Raw genomic sequence first — 20,183 nt, forward strand, 5'->3', positions numbered from 1 at the left:
TGTGTGTGTGTGTGTGTGTGTGTGTGTGTGTGTGTGTGAAACTGTCCTACACACTGTGGCCCTCATTTATCAACACAGCGTATAAACTGGCGTATATTTTTCCATATATTGGGCCGTACACCAACGTCAAAGTCACATTTATCAAAGGATCCTATACAGCCGATCCTGGCGTACATCAGGTCGGAGCTTGTAGGTCATGTAGGATATTCCCCGTGAGACTCGGACGGGCAGCAGTGATTCCGTGCCGCCACGATAATAAGAGATTGGAGCGTCAGGTTTATATCCTTAACCCAGCCAGGTTGTAGTCCTCAAAACTCTCTATGACATAACTCCATAACATAGGACAAGCTACTGTAAGTTTGTACACCTCACTGTCCATGAAAAGATCGTCGGGAGTCCCGAAAATGCGCTTGCAAAAGCGCTGTATATTTTTAAAATAGCAGATCTACAAGCTCACAACGCGTCAGTCAGACAATGCTTGTGTGTGTGTGTGTGTGTGTGTGTGTGTGTGTGTGTGTGTGTGTGTGTGTGTGTGTGTGTGTGTGTGTGTGTGTGTGTGTGTGTGTGTGTGTGTGCGAAACTCTGTCCTACACACTGTGTGTGTGTGTGTGTGTAACTGTCCTACACACTCTGTGTGTGTGTGTGTGTGTGTGTGTGTGTGAAACTCTGTCCTACACACTCTGTGTGTGTGTGTGTGTGTGTGTGTGTGTGAAACTCTGTCCTACACACTCTGTGTGTGTGTGTGTGTGCGTGTGTGAAACTCTGTCCTACACACTCTGTGTGTGTGTGTGTGTGTGTGTGTGTGTGTGTGTGAAACTCTGTCCTACACACTCTGTGTGTGTGTGTGTGTGTGTGTGTGTGTGTGTGTGTGTGTGTGTGTGTGTGTGTGTGAAACTCTGTCCTACACACTGTGTGTGTGTGTGTGTGTGTGTGTGTGTGTGTGTGCGTATGTGTGAAACTCTATCCTACACACTCTGTGTGTGTGTGTGCGTGTGTGTGAAACTCTGTCCTACACACTGTGTGTGTGTGTGTGTGTGTGTGTGTGTGTGTGTGTGTGAAACTCTGTCCTACACACTGTGTGTGTGTGTGTGTGTGTGTGTGTGTGAAACTCTGTCCTACACACTGTGTGTGTGTGTGTGTGTGTGTGTGTGTGTGTGTGTGTGTGTGTGTGTGTGTGTGTGTGTGTGTGTGTGTGAAACTCTGTTGGCTGGAGATAGCTGAGGGGGCGTTTGGAGAGAGGCGGGTGGAAGTATCGCGAGACGAGATTTCAAACGTGATTTCAGTAAAACAGATCTGTAAACAGTAATGGCGCCCAGTAGCAATAACACTGCACAGACATCATACGGTCCATAAACCACAGATATATACAAGAACAAACTATTTTAGAGAGACAGAAATAAGCGGATTTTGCCACGTTCTAAACACTCCGTTCTGAGCTGCTGTGGGGGGGGGGGGGGTCCCCGAAATGGAGAATATCGCTCACAATACAAGCTCACAATCTGTTGCATCGTGGCATGTTGTGAGCTTATAGATCTGCTATTTTCACTATTTGAAATAGGACTGGACAATTCATAAAGTACTTTTTCCCTTCATAAATGTAGTGGAATCACAAGAACAATATGTGTCTTTGAAATGTGGTGGAAATAGTTATAATTATGAAGGATCCCAACATTTTTGCTTATGTTTTACACACCCACATGCTCACACGCAGGCACACACACACACACACACACACACACACACACACACACACACACACACACACACGTACTGTACACACACGCACGCATGCAGGCATGCAAGCACGCACGCACGCACAAACACATTTCAGGTTGATCAGACAATTTTTTTCTTCAAAGCAAAATACTTTTTATAGGCTATAGTCAGTGGTGGAAAGTAACGAAGTACATTTACTTAAAGGAGTAGTTCACCCATCAGTGCTGGTGACCCGGTCATCAAATGATTCTCAGGAATGAGACGAAAACAAATAAATCTCCATGAATTCAATGAGTAATTGATAGAAAATAACTACTTTTTTGGGTGAACTACTCCTTTAAGTACTGTACTTCAACAGAATATTATTGAGTACTTCATACTTTTACTCCATTACATCTCAAAGGTAAATCATTTGAAAAGTGTTTTACCAATTAAGACCTATTTTATACTTGAAGCTCACAGTGTGTCACGATGCAATGCACAGTGAGCTTGTAGATCTGATATTTGTATTCATTCAGTCAATATTATGTTTATTACAATCTTTCTAAAATTATAACAATACAGCTAAAAATGGACATTGTTTATGGCTATATGGTTACCAGGGTTACCATGGTTGTTATGGATATGATGTGAGCTATAGTGAAAATAGCAGATCTACAAGCTCACAACACGTCACTGCACGTTGTGATCTGCTATTTTCATTAGTATGTATATTCTTGATAGTTTGTAATCTGTACTTTTGAATACTTAAGTATTTTGAAGTAATAAATACATAATGTGAAATACCATACTCTGTGGTATTTAGGTTCATACTGAACCGTACTATGAAATGTCATACTGTACAAAATTCCCTATACCCACATTTATTGTCCTAATTAATTTAGTGCAGGAGTGCTTCAGGCGCCCTGTAGTTTTCTGAGGCCCCAATTTGCACTTTAGTTGAGGCTCCTGTTTGGGCACTCCCAGTTAAAGAGGACCCCAGTTGTTTACAGTTGTGCTTCCCATATGCAGCTACACACAAACATATGCACTTAAGAATGCGTTCTTGACGAAGTGAGTTTGTTTTTGTCTCTATAGTGCAATATTGGTTCATGTGGTAACATGTTCATTGTATCAGAATTGATCTGTGTGTGGTTTTAAAAGTTCGTTTTTGTAACAGTATGTGCTAGCTAAAGTTCAGTGGCTAAGCTAACAACAGGGCCTATTCTGTGTGTGTGTGAGCAGGCTAAGTAGGTCTAAGCTAATGGCTTCATGGTTCATGGCTCACTGCAGTGATGTGCTATGTGCTGTATCCTAGTTTGCATAGGATATTAGTTCACTGTTTCCATTTCTGTATATTTATGTCATGATTTCAGATACCATTCATCACTGTGTATGTTTGTATCTGCCAACTACCATTCTACATAAAAACCCATAAACTGCCATCAAGTGTCATCTTTGAATACATGCTCTATGACCGGAGCCCTGTGGTGGGCATAGCTTCAACCCCTATGAACATACAGTCCTCTCTTAAAAAACTACCATTTTTCACACATACCGTTACATCTCTACTCAGTACTTTATGATGTAATGTAAATATTGTTTGTTGTTCTCTCCATCAGGTGTGTGTCCTCTCACACTGGACACAAACACAGCACACAGAAACCTCTCTCTGTCTGAGAACAACAGAAAGGTGACATGGACCAGTGAGCGTCAATCATATCCTGACCATCCAGACAGATTTCAGAGCTTCTATCAGGTTCTGTGTAGAGAGGGTCTGACTGGAGGCTGTTACTGGGAGGTAGAGTGGAGTAGAGGGGTTCATATAGCAGTGACTTACAGAGGCATCAACAGGGGAGGACTGGGTGATGACTGTCAGTTAGGATACAATGACAAGTCCTGGATTCTGCATTGTGATGGTGGAACCAACAGATACTCTGTGGTTCACAACAAGAAGAGAACCGTCCTCCCTGTCCGTCCCTCTGGCTCCTACAGTGAGGACAGAGTCTACAGAGTAGCAGTGTATGTGGATTGTCCTGCTGGCGTCCTGTCTTTCTACAGACTGTCCTCTGACTCACACACACACCTGTACAGCTTCCAGACCACTTTCACTGAACCTCTCTGTGCTGGATTCAGGGTGGGGAGAGACTCCTCAGTGTCTTTGTGTCAGATAGAGTAAGTTACACACACACACACACACACACACACACACACACACACACACACACACACACACACACACACACACACACACACACACACACACACACACACACACACACACACACACTAACACACACACAAACACACACACTGACTCCTCATTGTCTTTGTGTCAGATAGAGTAAGTTACACACACACACACACACACACACACACACACACACACACACACACACACACACACACACACACACACACACACAGACTCCTCATTGTCTTTGTGTCAGATAGAGTAAGTTACACACACACACACACACACACACACACACACACACACACACACACACACACACACACACACACACACACACACACGTGAGCGTCTTTACTTCTTTATACATTTTTTTTCTTTTTTAAAGCCTGAGTTAAACTCACTGCACACCTGCAAATAGACAAGCTCACAACGCATCACATGTTACAGATGCATTATAGATCTGTTATTTTCAATGTTCAATAGTGTTGTAGATCTGTTATTTTTGGTGTTGTTTCTAACATGATCTGTAACATGTAGATGTTTTACAGATCTGGTATTTTATGTGTTTATAACATGATCTGTAACATGTTTTATAGATCTGGTATTTTACGTGTTTCTAACATGATCTGTAACATGTAGATGTGTTATAGATCTGGTATTTTCTGTGTTTATAACATGATCTGTAGCATGTAGATGTGTTATAGATCTGGTATTTACTGTGTTATTAACATGATCTGTAACATGTAGATGTTTTATAGATCTGGTATTTTATGTGTTTATAACATGATCTGTAACATGTAGATGTGTTATAGATCTGGTATTTACTGTGTTATTAACATGATCTGTAACATGTAGATGTGTTATAGATCTGGTATTTTCTGTGTTTATAACATGATCTGTAACATGTAGATGTTTTATAGATCTGGTATTTTTGGTCTTTATATAATGCATGTTGTACATGCATTATAGATCTGATATTACTCAACAATTATTATAGGTTAGTGTTTCTCAACCTGTAGGTCGGGGCCCACTGGTGGGCCATGAGGATATTACAAGTGGGACCCAAAATAATTGACAAAACACAAAGATTTGAATAACAATATCATATTTAACATGAATGGTTCTCAACCTTTTTACACCAAGTACCACCATTATGACTGAGAGAGAGAGAGACATACAGAGACACAGCCAGACAGACAGACAGACAGACAGACAGACAGACAGACAGAGACACAGCGAGACAGACAGACAGACAGACAGACAGAGAGACAGAGAGACAGACAGAGAGACAGGCAGAGACACAGAGAGACAGACAGGGAGACAGAGGGACCGCTGGTCCGCCCAAAAAATGGGAGCGAGCGTGTTTTAGGGCGAGTCTTTCGGTTAACATCGCGGCGGCATCACCGACACAAAGCCAACAGAAACACGTAACACGGCACTGACAACGTTTTAATATACAGGAAAGCAAAACTTGTTTTTAAATCCCATTTCCATGATATCATGGTAAAGTTATAAATAATTCATAACAGTATTTCGATAGTAGCCTTTCATATGTTTTTATATTATTTTATATCTCAGTCCCCACTTTTTTCTTTTTTGGGGAGGTTGCTCTGTGTACCAGAGGGGCCTCGCGTTCCACAGGTTGAGATCCACTGATATATAACATTAATATTTAAAATGAAAGGTCAAGAGACTTTGTCTTTAAAACTTAGAATTTTTTTTCACTGTTTATACTAAATAAATGAAACTGTTTAGTGTTTATAAAACTAACTATGTGTACAACTAATGAAATAACTACAACTAGTTTAGTTCAATGAAATAAAATTAAAAACAAGACTTTAAGAAAAAAAAAATGTTTACAAAACTAACTAAAACATAGTAAAATATTTGAAGAAAAATAGCCGATCTACAAGCTCACAGTGCATCGCGATGCAACAATTTGTGAATGTATCTATATATGTAGCATATCTAAGTAAAAAAACATATTTAGTGATTACAATTAGGTAAAGACACAACATTATGCCACATTTTGATATTTTCCCAAATCCCTGATTTATTTTTTTGTTCCGTCTTTCAGAGAAGTCCTTCCATCCAGTGTTTCTCCCATCGTGCTCACAGACCACACAACCAATGAATACAGGTATGTAAGTCTCACAGAACAACCAATGAATACAGGTATGTAAGTCTCACAGAACACACAACCAATGCATAGAGACTTCTCTTTAACTCACTGTGCAGTGACATGACACAGAGACACTTGCAACATTTTGCTAAATCAATGTATTTAAGAACTATGAAGGATCAGCAGGCTATGGACCATAACATCACAGCAGCTACACTGAAGATAACAGCGAGCCAAGCCGTCATCTTATGATATAGCCCAGTGGTTCTCAATCTTTTTCATGTCAAGGACCCCTAAATTCATGTGTATTTGGCCGTGGACCCCCATCTGAATAGATTATGCGCCAAGGAACCCATACAAGATTTGTGGTGTTTAAAATGGTCCCAGGACCCCACTTTGAGAACCCCTGATATAGCCTACTGTGTGCTAAATACTCATATCGCAGCTCAAAAGATGCGTGCGTGCGTGCGTGCGTGCGTGCACACAGCAGTGTCTTTCTCTCGGCCCCCCGCTGTGCCGTTCCATACAGTAATGATCCAGATAAATATCAAACATGTTTGAAAACGGTCGGACGGCCCCGACCGTCCTGTGAGCAACTGGGGAAATCGGTTCAGATTGGATCTATGAACCCTCACACTAGTTGGCCTCACAAAAAGAAAGCCAAAATACCAGCAAACAAAGTTCTCAAATAAAATAATAGAAACCTTTTCATAAGGTAAATATTTGTTTAAAGACGGGGTGCCGTGATCCCCCCCCCCCCCTAAAACATGATCATATCAGCCTCCTCCTACAAGACCACCCACCTGTCCTAGTCCCTCCTCCTACAAGACCACCCACCTGTCCTAGTCCCTCCTCCTACAAGACCACCCACCTGTCCTAGTCCCTCCTCCTACAAGACCACCCACCTGTCCTAGTCCCTCCTCCTACAAGACCACCCACCTGTCCTAGTCCCTCCTCCTACAAGACCACCCACCTGTCCTAGTCCCTCCTCCTACAAGACCACCCACCTGTCCTAGTCCCTCCTCCTACAAGACCACCCACCTGTCCTAGTCCCTCCTCCTACAAGACCACCCACCTGTCCTAGTCCCTCCTCCAACCCATGGCCCTTCCCAGTTGTTTACTAAATGCTCTAGAGCAGTGGCTGTCAAACCTGGGGTCTGGGGACCCCCAGGGGTCCTTGAGGGGGTTCCAGAGGGTCCACAGCAAAATGTGTTTAGCATCAAAGTCAGTGTAACCAGTTGAAACCTATACATTGGCTATTTGAAAATAGCAGATGCGACACGTTGTGAGCTTGTAGATCTGCTATTTTCAAATAGCCTATGCATATACGTAGGTTTTAACTGGTTACACTGATTTAGCTATTTTTTGTTTTCAAAACATCTTAGGGATTTTTTATTTATTTTTATTATTACTTCTTCTACATTTTAATTTGGGGGTACTTGACATGAAAAGGTTTGAGAACAACTGGTCTAGAACAGCTGTGACAGCTGGGTAGCCACAGTCTTTACAGATTGTTTGATATGGAACTCAACACCTATCAGCAAAGCTTGGAAAGAGATAATGCATAATATTTTAGAGGGAAATAGTATTGCCTTCAATGACTTGACTATATCATCATATTTACATCATCACTGCACACATTATACTATTGTTACAGTGTGACTGTGTAGGGCATATCTTCAACCTTACATTCCCATTTATCTGTATTTATTTGAACATCCCCTTAACTTAGAATGTAAACTATGAACATGTAGTTTATTGGACACTGTTGATTGTAATACTGACTAGCTGTCAGTTGATCTTTCACTCTAATCTAGCATTTCACAGACGTTATGTATTATATTAATGCTGTTTCAAATGATACAGCAACTGAGGAGTTGCATACAGAAGCGATAATGTTAGATTACAGTATGTATGATAGGCTAGTAAAACATCTCACTGTGCTCTCATTTTGTACATTCATTGGAGCCGTCTCCACCATTCTATTTCCTCAAAAATACACTTATGTTCACCTAGGAATACTTCATGTTCACAGTAATAAGTGTTGCATTTATTATTAAAAAAACACATATGTCCCCAACGCAACAACTAGCTCTGGCCCCGGGGCGAATCCGGCGGTATTCACCTGGTGTTCCTAAACTTAACCTCCGTAAACTATGCCTAAACCTAACCTTATTCTTAAACATAACCTCAGTAAACTATGGCTAACCCTAAACCTATTCTAACCGTAACCTCAGTAAACAAATACAAGAATAAAAAAATGGGGGCGAGCGTGTTTTTGGGGGCAAGTCTTCTGGTTACCATTGAAACCGTATGACTCGTCGGCAAGGTCCGTGGGCGCAAATGTCCTATTCTATTCTTTTGAACATCGTATGAAAAATGTGAAGGTAGTCGCGGCGTCATACAGATGTCTTTAGTTCTAACGGTCTGGAAAAGTTAATGGATGTTCATCATGATTTGAGGGCACAGGGATCTCATTTTAAATAAGCCACTGTGCTTTTATGAGCGATCCAGTTTAGTAGACCTTGTATTGTGAATTGTACTTCCATGTACTTTTACCATGTCTTTCTAAATAAAGTATTCAATCAATCAATGTGTTGAAACAACGTTTTGAACCAGGGTTTTATTCCAGCCTACGTTGCATTTAACATGCAGAGACGCTCCTTGTCGGTAACACACATAGGCGTTAACATGGAGCCGCTCTCTCAATAAGGAACTTGCCTTTTAATTCAGTGCATGGTGACAAAAACAACCTGGTTTAAACGGTTGTTACAACCCATCGATGTGTTTTTTCAGACCGTCGGAACCACAGACATATATGTAGGTTACCACGACTGCCTTTACATTTTTCATACGAAATAAGGGATCTTACGTTCTTGACGCGGGACCGAATCACGCAGCTACAGTGGACGGCGAGACTCGAGTCAAACCGTTTCATGTTTGTTCATTACTTTTATTTGGATTGATAGATGTTACTTTTAACTCACTGGTAACACTCCTGAGGTGTTGCTTTCTGTGTCGTCAGGATAATGTAGGCTATATTAAAGTGTCGGGCCAGTGAAAGCACAGAAAAGTTTATTTAGCAGATATAGAGACAACAACCTGGTGTGAATGGTGTCCATTGATCAGCGTGAGAACGGGGCGTCACAGTCGTACATGTGTGTTTGAGTTAGCCACGCCCACAGCTGTGGTTGTATGATAATAAGGGGAGGGGATGTTTTTAGCACGTAGTAAAAGCGGTGCATTTCGATTGGGCCTTTGGACACAAAAGCTTTCAGCCTACAGGAAGAACCCAGAAATACACAAGGAAGACACATTTGCATATTATAACCGCGTCAGGGGGTCTATTAGAGTAATATTAACTGTATAGACACATACAAAACAGAAAAAGTATAAAACCATGGCACCACCTCTTTAAAGAATGTAACTTTTCTATTCCTTTCAAAGTCGGTTCAAAAGAGCACCACTCTTACCAAAATCACACCGCTCACATTCTGCATAAACATTTAACTTAATATTTAGATTCTGCATATGCATTCAACTTGATATTTAGATGAGACCTGCTGGTTCCCAGAAAACATGCACATCTGTCTCTCATGCACAATCACAGCAAGAGATGGCACAGCACTGACTCCTTCTCAGATTTATGCTCATAAAGAAGTGATGTCGGTTGCACATGAGCCCATGATTCTATCAAGTGTCACTAAACATTTAAATTGGTCGCACCAGCGTTATCGATTCATTTTATTCTGAACCAAATACCACTAATACTAATACGCCGTTTTGACACTGTCACACCAAAAGTGGTGACATATTGCATTTAGTTTAGTTGACTTTATTTGAAAAGCAATAGAGTACAGAAGTCCTGACGTCACTCGTTCATTCCCTGGTTCGTAAAGTAATTTCTCTATGGAGAATAACATTGGGTCATCTTAGAATCGTCTCATATAAGAATTTGGGTCCAAAAATAAACAAACTGTCTTGGCGAAATTGTCAGGGAGGAGGCTCTGTATCGTTTATGATAGTCAATCACTGATACAGTCTGTTATTGGCGAAAATTAAACTAATTCGGCGTAAGTAACATTAGCGTTTTCTCACCGTCAGTTGATGATGCTTCATATCCATAAGAGTCAAAACGCTGCGGTCATTTGTTTATTTTTGGAACACAGTTCTTATTTGACGCGATATTAAACACGTCTATGGGAATTCAGGGGAGAAAAACCGCGACCCAGGTAGGATGTGTACAGGATCTATAACAATACATTAACAAGTTATCAGATAAGTTGACAGCAGTTCCAGGATAAAACACATAAAAGTACATGGACTTATTTCCATTGTGGTCCTGAAATACGCAACCAACACAGAATGGTAACATAAGTCGATAGGTCACCAATTGTTAAGTGACAGCCACAATATGTGACAGAGACTAGCTAATTAATGTATCATTGAATGTAACAAGTGGATCAGGTGAGGTAAGAAGAGTAAGTGCTCCTCTTCCCATGTGTTGTTGTGAGTGTGTATCGTGCAACAGCTTAATATGTCTGTGTGGAAACAATGTATTTTAGTTCCACATCCAAAATGATTATTTTTTGGCCACTAATTTGCTACGGGCGTGTGTACGGAACCACACGGCCTGTACCGAAACGGTTCGTCACGGTTACATGTATCGTTAGAAACCTAATAAAAATGTATGATTTGTGTCACAGGTTCCAGCTCCCCGGGCCGGGGCTGTTCCAGTGCAATGTGACAGGGTTGGTGTTTGGAACGACAGGGGAAGGAGAAGTCCTCCTAAGGACTGTTCAGTGGGATGATGACTCCTCAACAGGAGGCACTCCTGCAGGTCCTCTGTTTGACATCCAGTGTCCTCAGAAGTCTGTCCGTCAGCTACACCTGCCTCACTGTGCCATCACACCTGGTGAGTCAGCTACACCTGCCTCACTGTGCCATGGTTATAGGAGAGATAAACACAGAAATAACAACGACAATATTACCAACATGAATCTTCACACAAACAATACACATATAATTGTTGTGTAATCAAGTTTTCTGTGTCCCGCCACAGAGGACGGCAAAGGCCAAAGGATACGCATTAGTGATCACATCAACAAGCCAGTGAGAAAGTCTCTGTTTAGAAAGCCTCTGGCCCAGAACCTTCTCACCATAACAAACAAAAAGATGATCAGTCTGTCTGATCACGTCCGCGTGACATAAGCGTCCAAAGCCCTCACTGGGCATAAGGCAGCACTTGCATCACCCTCACCTGAGGGAGTGATGTAGGCCGACAAATACAAAGGCCGGTTCACATGTCCAGAAGACACAGCACCTTCGGCAAAAAAAGAGTGGTTAGGACAGAGGGTGACTCTCAGTCCACAAACACTCCTCACTCACAGAGTGCATGGAGCTCACTGACCCTCTTAGCGGAGGTAATGGCACCTTCCACGGAAATAGGATTTCTTGCATCGTTACAGAACTCCCCACATTTCCTCCTGCGTTTTTGTTGCATAACAGTTTTTGTTTCTACTCCTACCAATGTTGTCCAAACCTCACCCAAATGTGTACACATTATCCCTGAAGTCATGTGATCCAGATGTATCTGAAAGCCAATCATAGTCTAACAAAATGAAATGAAAATACATTTAAATTAAATTTGAAAACCTGACAAAGTTCTCAGGAGAGGCACGTTTGCACATAATGCACATAATGCACACAATGCACATAATGCACGTAGGAGCACTTTATCTAGTAATAGACTCAATTCATACTGAAACATGTCTCTTGTTTTGTTTGCCAGATCCTTGCATGCTGCACCCTGATGTGATGTGTGACGGCTGTGAGGGAAGCATTGTGGGGATCAGGTATAAGTGTACAGAGTGTCCTGACTATAACCTGTGCTCTGCCTGTCAGTCCACTGGACTTCACATGGAACACAGTCTGAGGTCCATCCTGCACCCATCCCAGGTCAGAATATAATCATTGCTGTTGGCAGAAACCTCATATCTCCATATGTCAAGTTGTTAGCCCCCCCCCCCCCCGGTAAATTAATGTCCTACTTCATCATGCTAGTGTCACACAAAGGTAGCAAAAATAGCCAACCTACAAGTTCACAACGCACAGCACGCACAGCGTTGCAACGTGTTGTGAGTTGCAGATCTGCTATTTGTGCTTTTTTGTTTGTGTGTGAAAGTGGTTAAGTGTGTCTGTGGATTTTATAAATATTCAACCAATGACAAGTTTTACACCTGACAGTAACAATAACAATAACCTAATGTTGAAAATAGAAAATAAATATGCAGTCACTGCCATTTCATCCTGTAATGTGGATGATGATGTATCTGTACTTGAAACTTCCCTAGTTGTTGACATTTATATTTGACTGTCTAGTTTATTCACTTATGTTTAGATGTACGTATGTATGTTGTTTGTTGTCCACAGATGCTAAGTAACCTATGCTAGATGGCTTGTTGTTCAGACAGATGCTAGGTTTGATGTTTACCTGCTATAGTTACTTTGTAGCACTTATTAATTGTCCTTACACTCCATTTACTTGACCTCTTGCCTTGTTGTTTGCTGAAGTTTACTCCGGTTTGGCACTTTGGAAATTGCTCCGAGTAATAAGTTACATTTAATATGTTGTAGGTCTCTCTTGAAAAAGAGATAATACAGTAAATTATTGGAAATAACCTGGTGAAAATAAAGATATCATAAATGAATAAATGTATGTCTGGGTGACATAGATTATCATACAGTTCATGGGCGGGAAGGGGATTGTGTTCTTGTTGCTGTAATAGAGAGTCCTACTAGTCGGGTCACTTGTTCGGCAGGCAGGGGAATTAGGTGAGATAGAATGAAACTGGCATGTTAAGCAGATGTAGATCGTGTTCACTCCATAGCATCCTCAATCTTCATACGCAGATCTACAATTATAATGATACCCCTTCCCTCTCTTTTATTGTCTTTAAGAAAGCAGACACGTATGCAAGATCCCAGACGGGAGGTGAAGGTATGTATCTTGCCATAAGACACTAACTATCATCAGCTTGATTCTGATTAGTCAATTGCTGAATTCAGTGGTCTGTTATTTCTTAATTATTTCTGATTGGTCAATATCACCCTGTCGGGCTTTAATTTTCAATAATGACCACCTATCCATACATTATCCCTTGCTTAGGGCCCGAGCACTACACCAGTGTGAAGCCCTATTGAAGATGCAAAGATTATTATTCTTCACACAAACGAATCGCATTTTTACCCCCTCTTCTGATTGGATGTTTTTTGATATTTCCTTTTTTTTTGCTTTAACTTTTGAACGGTTTGTCTTACAGACTTGTGAGTCAAGTCACTTGATTCGATTGAAAATCATGTCCCCCCTGTAGGCGCTCAGGTGGCGCAGTGGTAAAGTCACTGCCCATCACCAAGGACGTTGTGGGTTTGAATCCACCGTGGTCCAACAGGCTTTGTCGGGCGTTTACGCGAACGCAATTGGCCCGTGTTCTGGGAAGGGAAGCCGGGCGGGGGGGTGATATATGTCACTGTATGTACTCTGTCAACGGGGAGCGTTGAGCGGGAGGAGTAGGACGAAGGCTCTGCATCCTCCCGGTGGGGGCTCCTCACTGGCAGTAGGATACAACAGCAGTGACAACACACAGAAATGTGTGTTGGGGGGAATTCATTGGCATAACGACTAAATTGGGGAGAAAAAGTGTTAGAAATATAATTGGCTACTCTAAATTAAGAAGAAGAGAGTCACTTAGCCCCGCCCCCTCTTCTGATTGGTCGATATTTCATAGTTTCTATAATTTGCCATAACTTTGAACAGTTTGTCGTAGCCACTTGTGAGTCGCCTCATTGGACTTGGTTTAAAGTCCTTGTCCTTCTTTGGTATTGCATAGCTCCACCTTATTCACATTTTTTGAACAATTTGTCGTACAGAGGTATGGGTCGTCTAGCCTCGGGAACCCATAGCCTGGGGTAAGCTTGCAGTATCTGTGGCCTAGGAGTGGGAGTGAACCTTTAATTTTCCTAACCAATCAGAGTGCATCTTAATTAATGAGTTCGAACCTCCGCTTTATTTTTTTTATATATATATATATATTTTTTTTTTATCTTAAAATATATATCAGAATGTGATATATATATCAGAATATCACAGTACTATGTTGTGTTTACAATAATTTGAAAGTCACGAAAGTCACACACGCCTCTCACGTCCCCCGAATCCGCATGTACAAATTAATTATCCGCCCGCAATAATTATATTATCCAATTTAAATATCCGCACCAACCGTTTTTCCCGTATATCAAAATATTATTATTTTCTGGTATTCCCCGTTAGTTTTATTATTGGTTGTGCGATGCGATCACAACATGCATTGATTTAGCCTATGGAATGTCGGTGCGTCTTTTTTCTTTTTTTTTAAACCGGTGCTGCGCTGAACATACAGAGCGCACAGCTCTGCTGCACTGAACATACAGACTCTGTGCGGTATCCAACATACAGGCATCCAACATACATGCGGCATCCAACATACAGAGCGCACTGCTCTGCTGCCAGCGGCACCGGTTTTTAAAAAAAGAAAAAAGACGCACCGACATTCCATAGGCTAAATCAATGCATTTTGTGATCGCATCGCACAGAGGCTGCTCTACACACTCACACAGACACAAGCACGCAGAGATTTAGCTATTTTATGGATAGATATATTAGATGTCATTAATTTATTTAACGCAATATTTCACCCGCGGTTTATCCGATATTAATTAATAATTATATTTGATTGACCCAAATCCACCCAAACCGCAGTTAACTGCGGCAACCGCGGCTAAAACTAGTGTTCTTGGCACACAACATGAAGAGAGTATAGCAGAGGTGAGGGCCGACTCGGTCGGCAAGACTTTTTTTTTTGGTTCGTCACGAGACGAGAGTGACGAGAGTGAGACATTTTATTTTAAAAGTCGTTGTTTGTTAACTGTTTCAAGCTGCCACGCCCTGCCATACTTATGTTTTATAGTTGTTGTTTAATGTAACTAACAGCCCTGTGCAGAATATTGTCTGTCGTATTGTTAGATATTGGCCAAAAAGAGAGCGAGTTGTCTGGAGAGAAAAAAAAGACACTGTGACAATTAATGCGCCTGTTTTATTTTTCTGTTACATGAATGAAGGCCTTCAAGGGAGGCTATTGATCTGCATTGCTTGTACTGTCTGGTAACGAACGACTTCAGCAATAAATCCTAAACTTTAGGAAATATCTTGTCTGATCCTTAAATCCTTTCAATACATTATGGGCATTATGAAACAACTTTTTTTTAAACCAATAGACTATGCAATATCGGCTCTATAATGAATTGCAGCTTGGTTAAAGGCACGTTCGTTTAATTAATTAAATAAACACGATCGTTCGAACGAACGTCCTTCGATAGTTCGAAAGTCGAACCATCGCTGTATTCATTAATTAATAAATAAAACGATGGTTTGACTTTCGAACCATCGTTGTATTAATTAATTAATAAATAAAACGATGGTTCGACTTTCGAACCATCGTTTTGTTAATTAATTGATTAAAAACGATGGTTCGACGTTCGAACCACCGTTTCATTAATTAAATAATTAAATACGATGGTTCGAAGAATCCTCGCCGAAGTTCGAATCCTAAAAACAGGGTTTGGGTACAGCCCTAGCGGGGACATAGATTGGTGAAGCAATAGGGAGCAGCGTTGTCTCACAGTGCTAGGTTTGGATCCGCCCCGCTATGCCTTGGAAAGCCTATGGTTCCTCCAGCCTATGAGTCGTCACTTGTCCTTCATTAGAGTTACTTAGCTCTGCTCCCTGTTCTGATTGGTCAATATTTGCCCCTAATGTGGACAGAGGTGCGAGGGCCCGGTCATCACTGCTTGCAGCTTTAATTATTATCATTATTATTATTACATCCAATATGGGATGTTATATTTTATGAAAGCATCTGACAACAGAGTCATGGATATATGCATGTAGTTAAATACAGGAATCACATGTATGTTTTTGTTTACCATAACATGGAATCTATAATTGTTTCAAAAACCTTTCATAGGTGATGGCCTTTGTGTGGCCCAAATCACAGATGAGGGGAGGAACCTCTTAGAACCACTGAAAGTGACCCAGACTCACGTGGTTGTAAATGTGACCCACCTGTCTCTTTACGGGCTCCTGTGGAGGTGTCTTAGCTACATAATACCAACGTATGGTCAAGTTATGCTGCTCCGTCGACCACCAGGACGTCGAACACGGAAACTGAGTGTAATTCTGCTGCCGGTCAACCAGCCTATCGAAGAGGTAAAATATGTTCTGTTACGTTAGCATACGTTAACTGTTGAGTAAAGTAACTAACATCTCAGAGAGTTTAAATCTTTTTAGACTTATTGCACTAAAACATTAAATGGATTATGATTTTGAAAATACAACCAGAGGCAAGTGTGTAGGTGTGTGAACAACAAATGTAAGACCAACGTTTATAGTATAGTATATATGTCTGAAAAGTCCAGTTATGATAAGTTGTGTTGGTGTCATTGTAGGTGAAGAAAAAGCATGACAAGGATGAACACATTGTGACCCCCTCCAACTGTGTACTCATCCCATATCAAGACTACAGGCTGCAATGTACTGAAGTACTTGAAGTACAACCTGAGGTATTACACATTAAAACTGAGTTTATTATAGAGTTTGTGTGTTAAAACAGTGTGAGTCACGCAAACTGATCATGTCTTTTCATTTCCACTACTACTGCAAGTACTAATACTACAACTACTATTACTACAAGTACTACTACTACTACTACAATGTAATTGTCATTTATATTTTCAGGCTGGGGTTTATCTTCTGAACTATGGACCAAATTTCCCTCCAACATTTGAGGTGGACATGGGTTTCAATGAAGCGGTCATTCCATTGAAATTACTGGGACGCTATAATGTCGAAGTCTGGAAGGGAAAAATTGAACTGGAAGGTAAAGGCATAATTGTGCTATTGAATTATTAATACACTTTATCTTCTGCATTATAACTATCTTAACGTTTGGATTGATGAGAAACTTAGTATAGACATGTCATAAGGATGTTGTGGTTAAAATTAGACCATTTATACATCGTTTCACATGTTCTATATGCCTATGTTAAGGTAAACGGACTCCATTCTAGATCATGGAGATAAAATTGATAGACAGCCACCACCACCCTTAAAGATTCTTCATTAGAGATAGTTATAATACTCATCACTGTCTTCTGTATGGAAAGTTTGTTTTTATCTACATTGTCCTGATTGATAGCTACCACTTATTTATTTATGGTGATGGCATGTTCCAGAGACTGCTCTTGTGCCTCACATACAGGCATTCCAGGTGCCCAGAGTAATTGGAGATGCATTTTTTAATCCTTTCCCCCAAATTCAATAACTGCACTGACACATGCAGCTTATAGCTGTGTTGTCCAACACTCATACTGTAATTTAACGTTAGGGAAATGAAACAGCTCACACAGCGCCCAGGTGATGCCAATCATACTAATGATTATAATGACATTATCGTCATCTAAAATAAACGTTAAAGTCAGTGATACTGATGTGATGACATGCATGCATAGTGGCAACCGCAGACAAATCAAATGTGACTAATCAGTGGGACTCCATAGACTATAATAACACCTCAATGTTATACAGTATTTCATATCATTTCAAATACAGTTAGCATCGTTTTCTTTATAACAGTCTGAATGAAAGACAGCAACTAGCTACGTTAGCATGTGAGCATGGTCGACACGTTACCTGTTCATTCCTTTATCAGTACAGTTATTCAACATGACAATGCAACGTTTTCATGTCATGGGTCATGGTTTTTATAGTCAATATGTTAGCTTTTTGTTTAAATTGATGTGGGGTTTGTAGGTTGTGTAAAACAGCTCAGTGTGTCTACTGCTGCAGCAGGGGGTCACACCAAATATATCAAATGTTTTTATTTATGATATATGAGCATGTGATTTATCAATCATCCGCCATGATGTTGACGGGTCAACTCAGTGCATTGAAACCATAGAGAAAAAGGCAAACCGGTGCTTCTTTCTTGTATATTTTGTGCTTATATGTCAGACGAATACATTTGTGGACTTAAAGAATGTCCTTAAAGACCGCCTGCCGATGTCCACACTAGTAATCCTCAACCATGGCCATCAGTTGAATTCGGGAACATTTCTGTTTACCTGATAGAGAGTCCTGGTAGTACTTACATTTACTTAATAAAGGCCTGTATGGGGCCTTTCTCTTCAGTTCATAACATGGAATGTCCTATCAGCGTCCTCGCTCATTGTTCTGTGAGTGACAGCGAAGGTTGGCCAATCAGGTGGCGAGTTCAGGTGAAACCGAATGGAACCGAGTCCAGCCTGAGTGCACCCGACCAAAAACGAGCGGCAGCCATCTTTTCTGTGCGCTATTTTCTTTTAAGATACTTTTAAGATGTCGTTTGGATAGAATTTAGTTGTTTAACTTCATATATGTGGTCAATTAATCATGACAGGATGAATGCTCAAAACAATGTGAGACACTTAGTGAGATGTCGTTCCACACTTGTCTTTCAAACCATAAACTAGCCCTTTAAATGTCTGTCTGACTGTTTATATGATGTATATTAATTGTAACTGAAAATAATGCATTATATTCCTCCAGAATACCATCCAGACACCAGACCAAGTCAGCCAGCCGTGTCGACAGTGATGACTCCCCTACAGGAAGCAGAGCAGCTGCTTTCTGTGTCGACAGTGAAGACTCCCCTACAGGAAGCGAAGCAGCTGCTTTCTGTTCGTATCGAGTTCGTCAAACGAGTGTCGGAGGCCGTGATCAAAGGTCTGCTGGACATACTGTTGCAAGAGGAGGTTCTCAACGATGAAGAGATGGACGTGGTCAGAGCAGAGAAATGTAGAGAAGAGAAAGCACGACAACTACTCGACATGGTGAGAAAGAAAGGGAACAAAGCATCTCTGAAGATGATCACTGGACTTCATCAACTAGATCCCACCCTTCACTGTGAACTGGGTTTGGACAAACCTTGATTTATCATTTATAGGAACATCCTAATGTTGTCTGATGACTAGAAATCAGAGGAATGGAAAATAATCGATTCTAAGACGCATCGTGATGCGGCCGTGCACAGTTCTGAATCCATGCAGTGATGTGACATAATAGATTATAGTCTGTTAATGTTTATTGGTGATTTGTTTTATTACTTTCGGAAGGCAACGTCACATTCAACTGTCTGTGATACTTTGTTAGCTACATGCTAACGCTACCGATGTTCTGCTCCCTCAGAGGGAGAGGGACTGAGGCTTCAGAGACATGAAGTCATGAAGTCATAAAAAGTCGGCCAGTGTTTTCAAAGCTGTGATTTACAATGCCTTTCTGAACGCTCACAACAGTTCGTTACAATGCGTTGTTGTGAGAAGGTCTGCTATGGAAAGGCAACAGGCTCACTTCACATCTCATGGCCCTCAAAGGCAGCGGGTTCATTTGGTTACATTTGTACTCTCAGACGCAGAGTTACATTAACATTGAGGTTTTTACTGTGTTGGCCTACTCTGAAGTGCCCTTGTCTTACTCAAGCTGTGAATGAAAACACTATCTTAGTTACTATAAGCAGTTGTAAAGATGTAATTCACTGCAGATGGATTTATGTTTTGTTTTTGTTTTTGTTGGTTGAAGTTCTCTATTCTTAAAGTTGAGTTGATACTCTGTTGTCAAATATTTTTACCATTAGCCATGTTATCATATAACATATGTTTATAATAGTGACGTGGAAAGGGCACAATTTCAAAAGAAAATTAACAAACAAATATGCTCCATTGAGATGTTTTTATGTATATTAAGAGCAAATCATTTTGGTGGACTTTGTGCCTTGTGACTTTCATAATGCATTGTTTTATATTGATTTTATTATGGCCTCAATGTTGTAATTCATGTTAATGTGTTTTGTATTGAGACATGTGTGTGACTTTGCAGTTTTAATACAATTGAATTGAATTGAATTTTTACCTTTTTGGAAAAAGAGAGATGCTCTAAATGGGAGATGCAGACCTGGCAACCATGGGAACTGGTGGAAAAAGTACTCAGATATTTTACTCAAGTAAAAGTATCAATACTGCAATATAGAAATACTCCGT

General features: G+C 40.7%; 1 protein-coding gene across 1 annotated transcript in view; it reads left to right on the forward strand.

The window, feature by feature from the left end:
- Positions 1-19,898, forward strand: part of LOC308081229 (uncharacterized protein) — a 77,420-nt gene extending 57,522 nt beyond the window's left edge. Inside the window, exons 9-17 of the mRNA XM_080457617.1 lie at positions 3,318-3,870; positions 5,970-6,032; positions 10,721-10,929; positions 11,806-11,972; positions 12,975-13,014; positions 16,079-16,320; positions 16,560-16,673; positions 16,849-16,990; positions 18,697-19,898. Coding sequence (XP_080313743.1) covers positions 3,318-3,870; positions 5,970-6,032; positions 10,721-10,929; positions 11,806-11,972; positions 12,975-13,014; positions 16,079-16,320; positions 16,560-16,673; positions 16,849-16,990; positions 18,697-19,079 — 1,913 coding nt within the window. The 3' untranslated portion in view covers positions 19,080-19,898. The remainder of the gene's footprint in view (positions 1-3,317; positions 3,871-5,969; positions 6,033-10,720; positions 10,930-11,805; positions 11,973-12,974; positions 13,015-16,078; positions 16,321-16,559; positions 16,674-16,848; positions 16,991-18,696) is intronic.
- The last annotated feature ends 285 nt before the right edge of the window (positions 19,899-20,183 follow it).

This window comes from Gymnoscopelus braueri (assembly GCF_963280865.1).
Source record: "Gymnoscopelus braueri genome assembly, contig: SCAFFOLD_83, whole genome shotgun sequence".
In the NCBI taxonomy this organism is placed as follows: Eukaryota; Metazoa; Chordata; class Actinopteri; order Myctophiformes; family Myctophidae; genus Gymnoscopelus; species Gymnoscopelus braueri.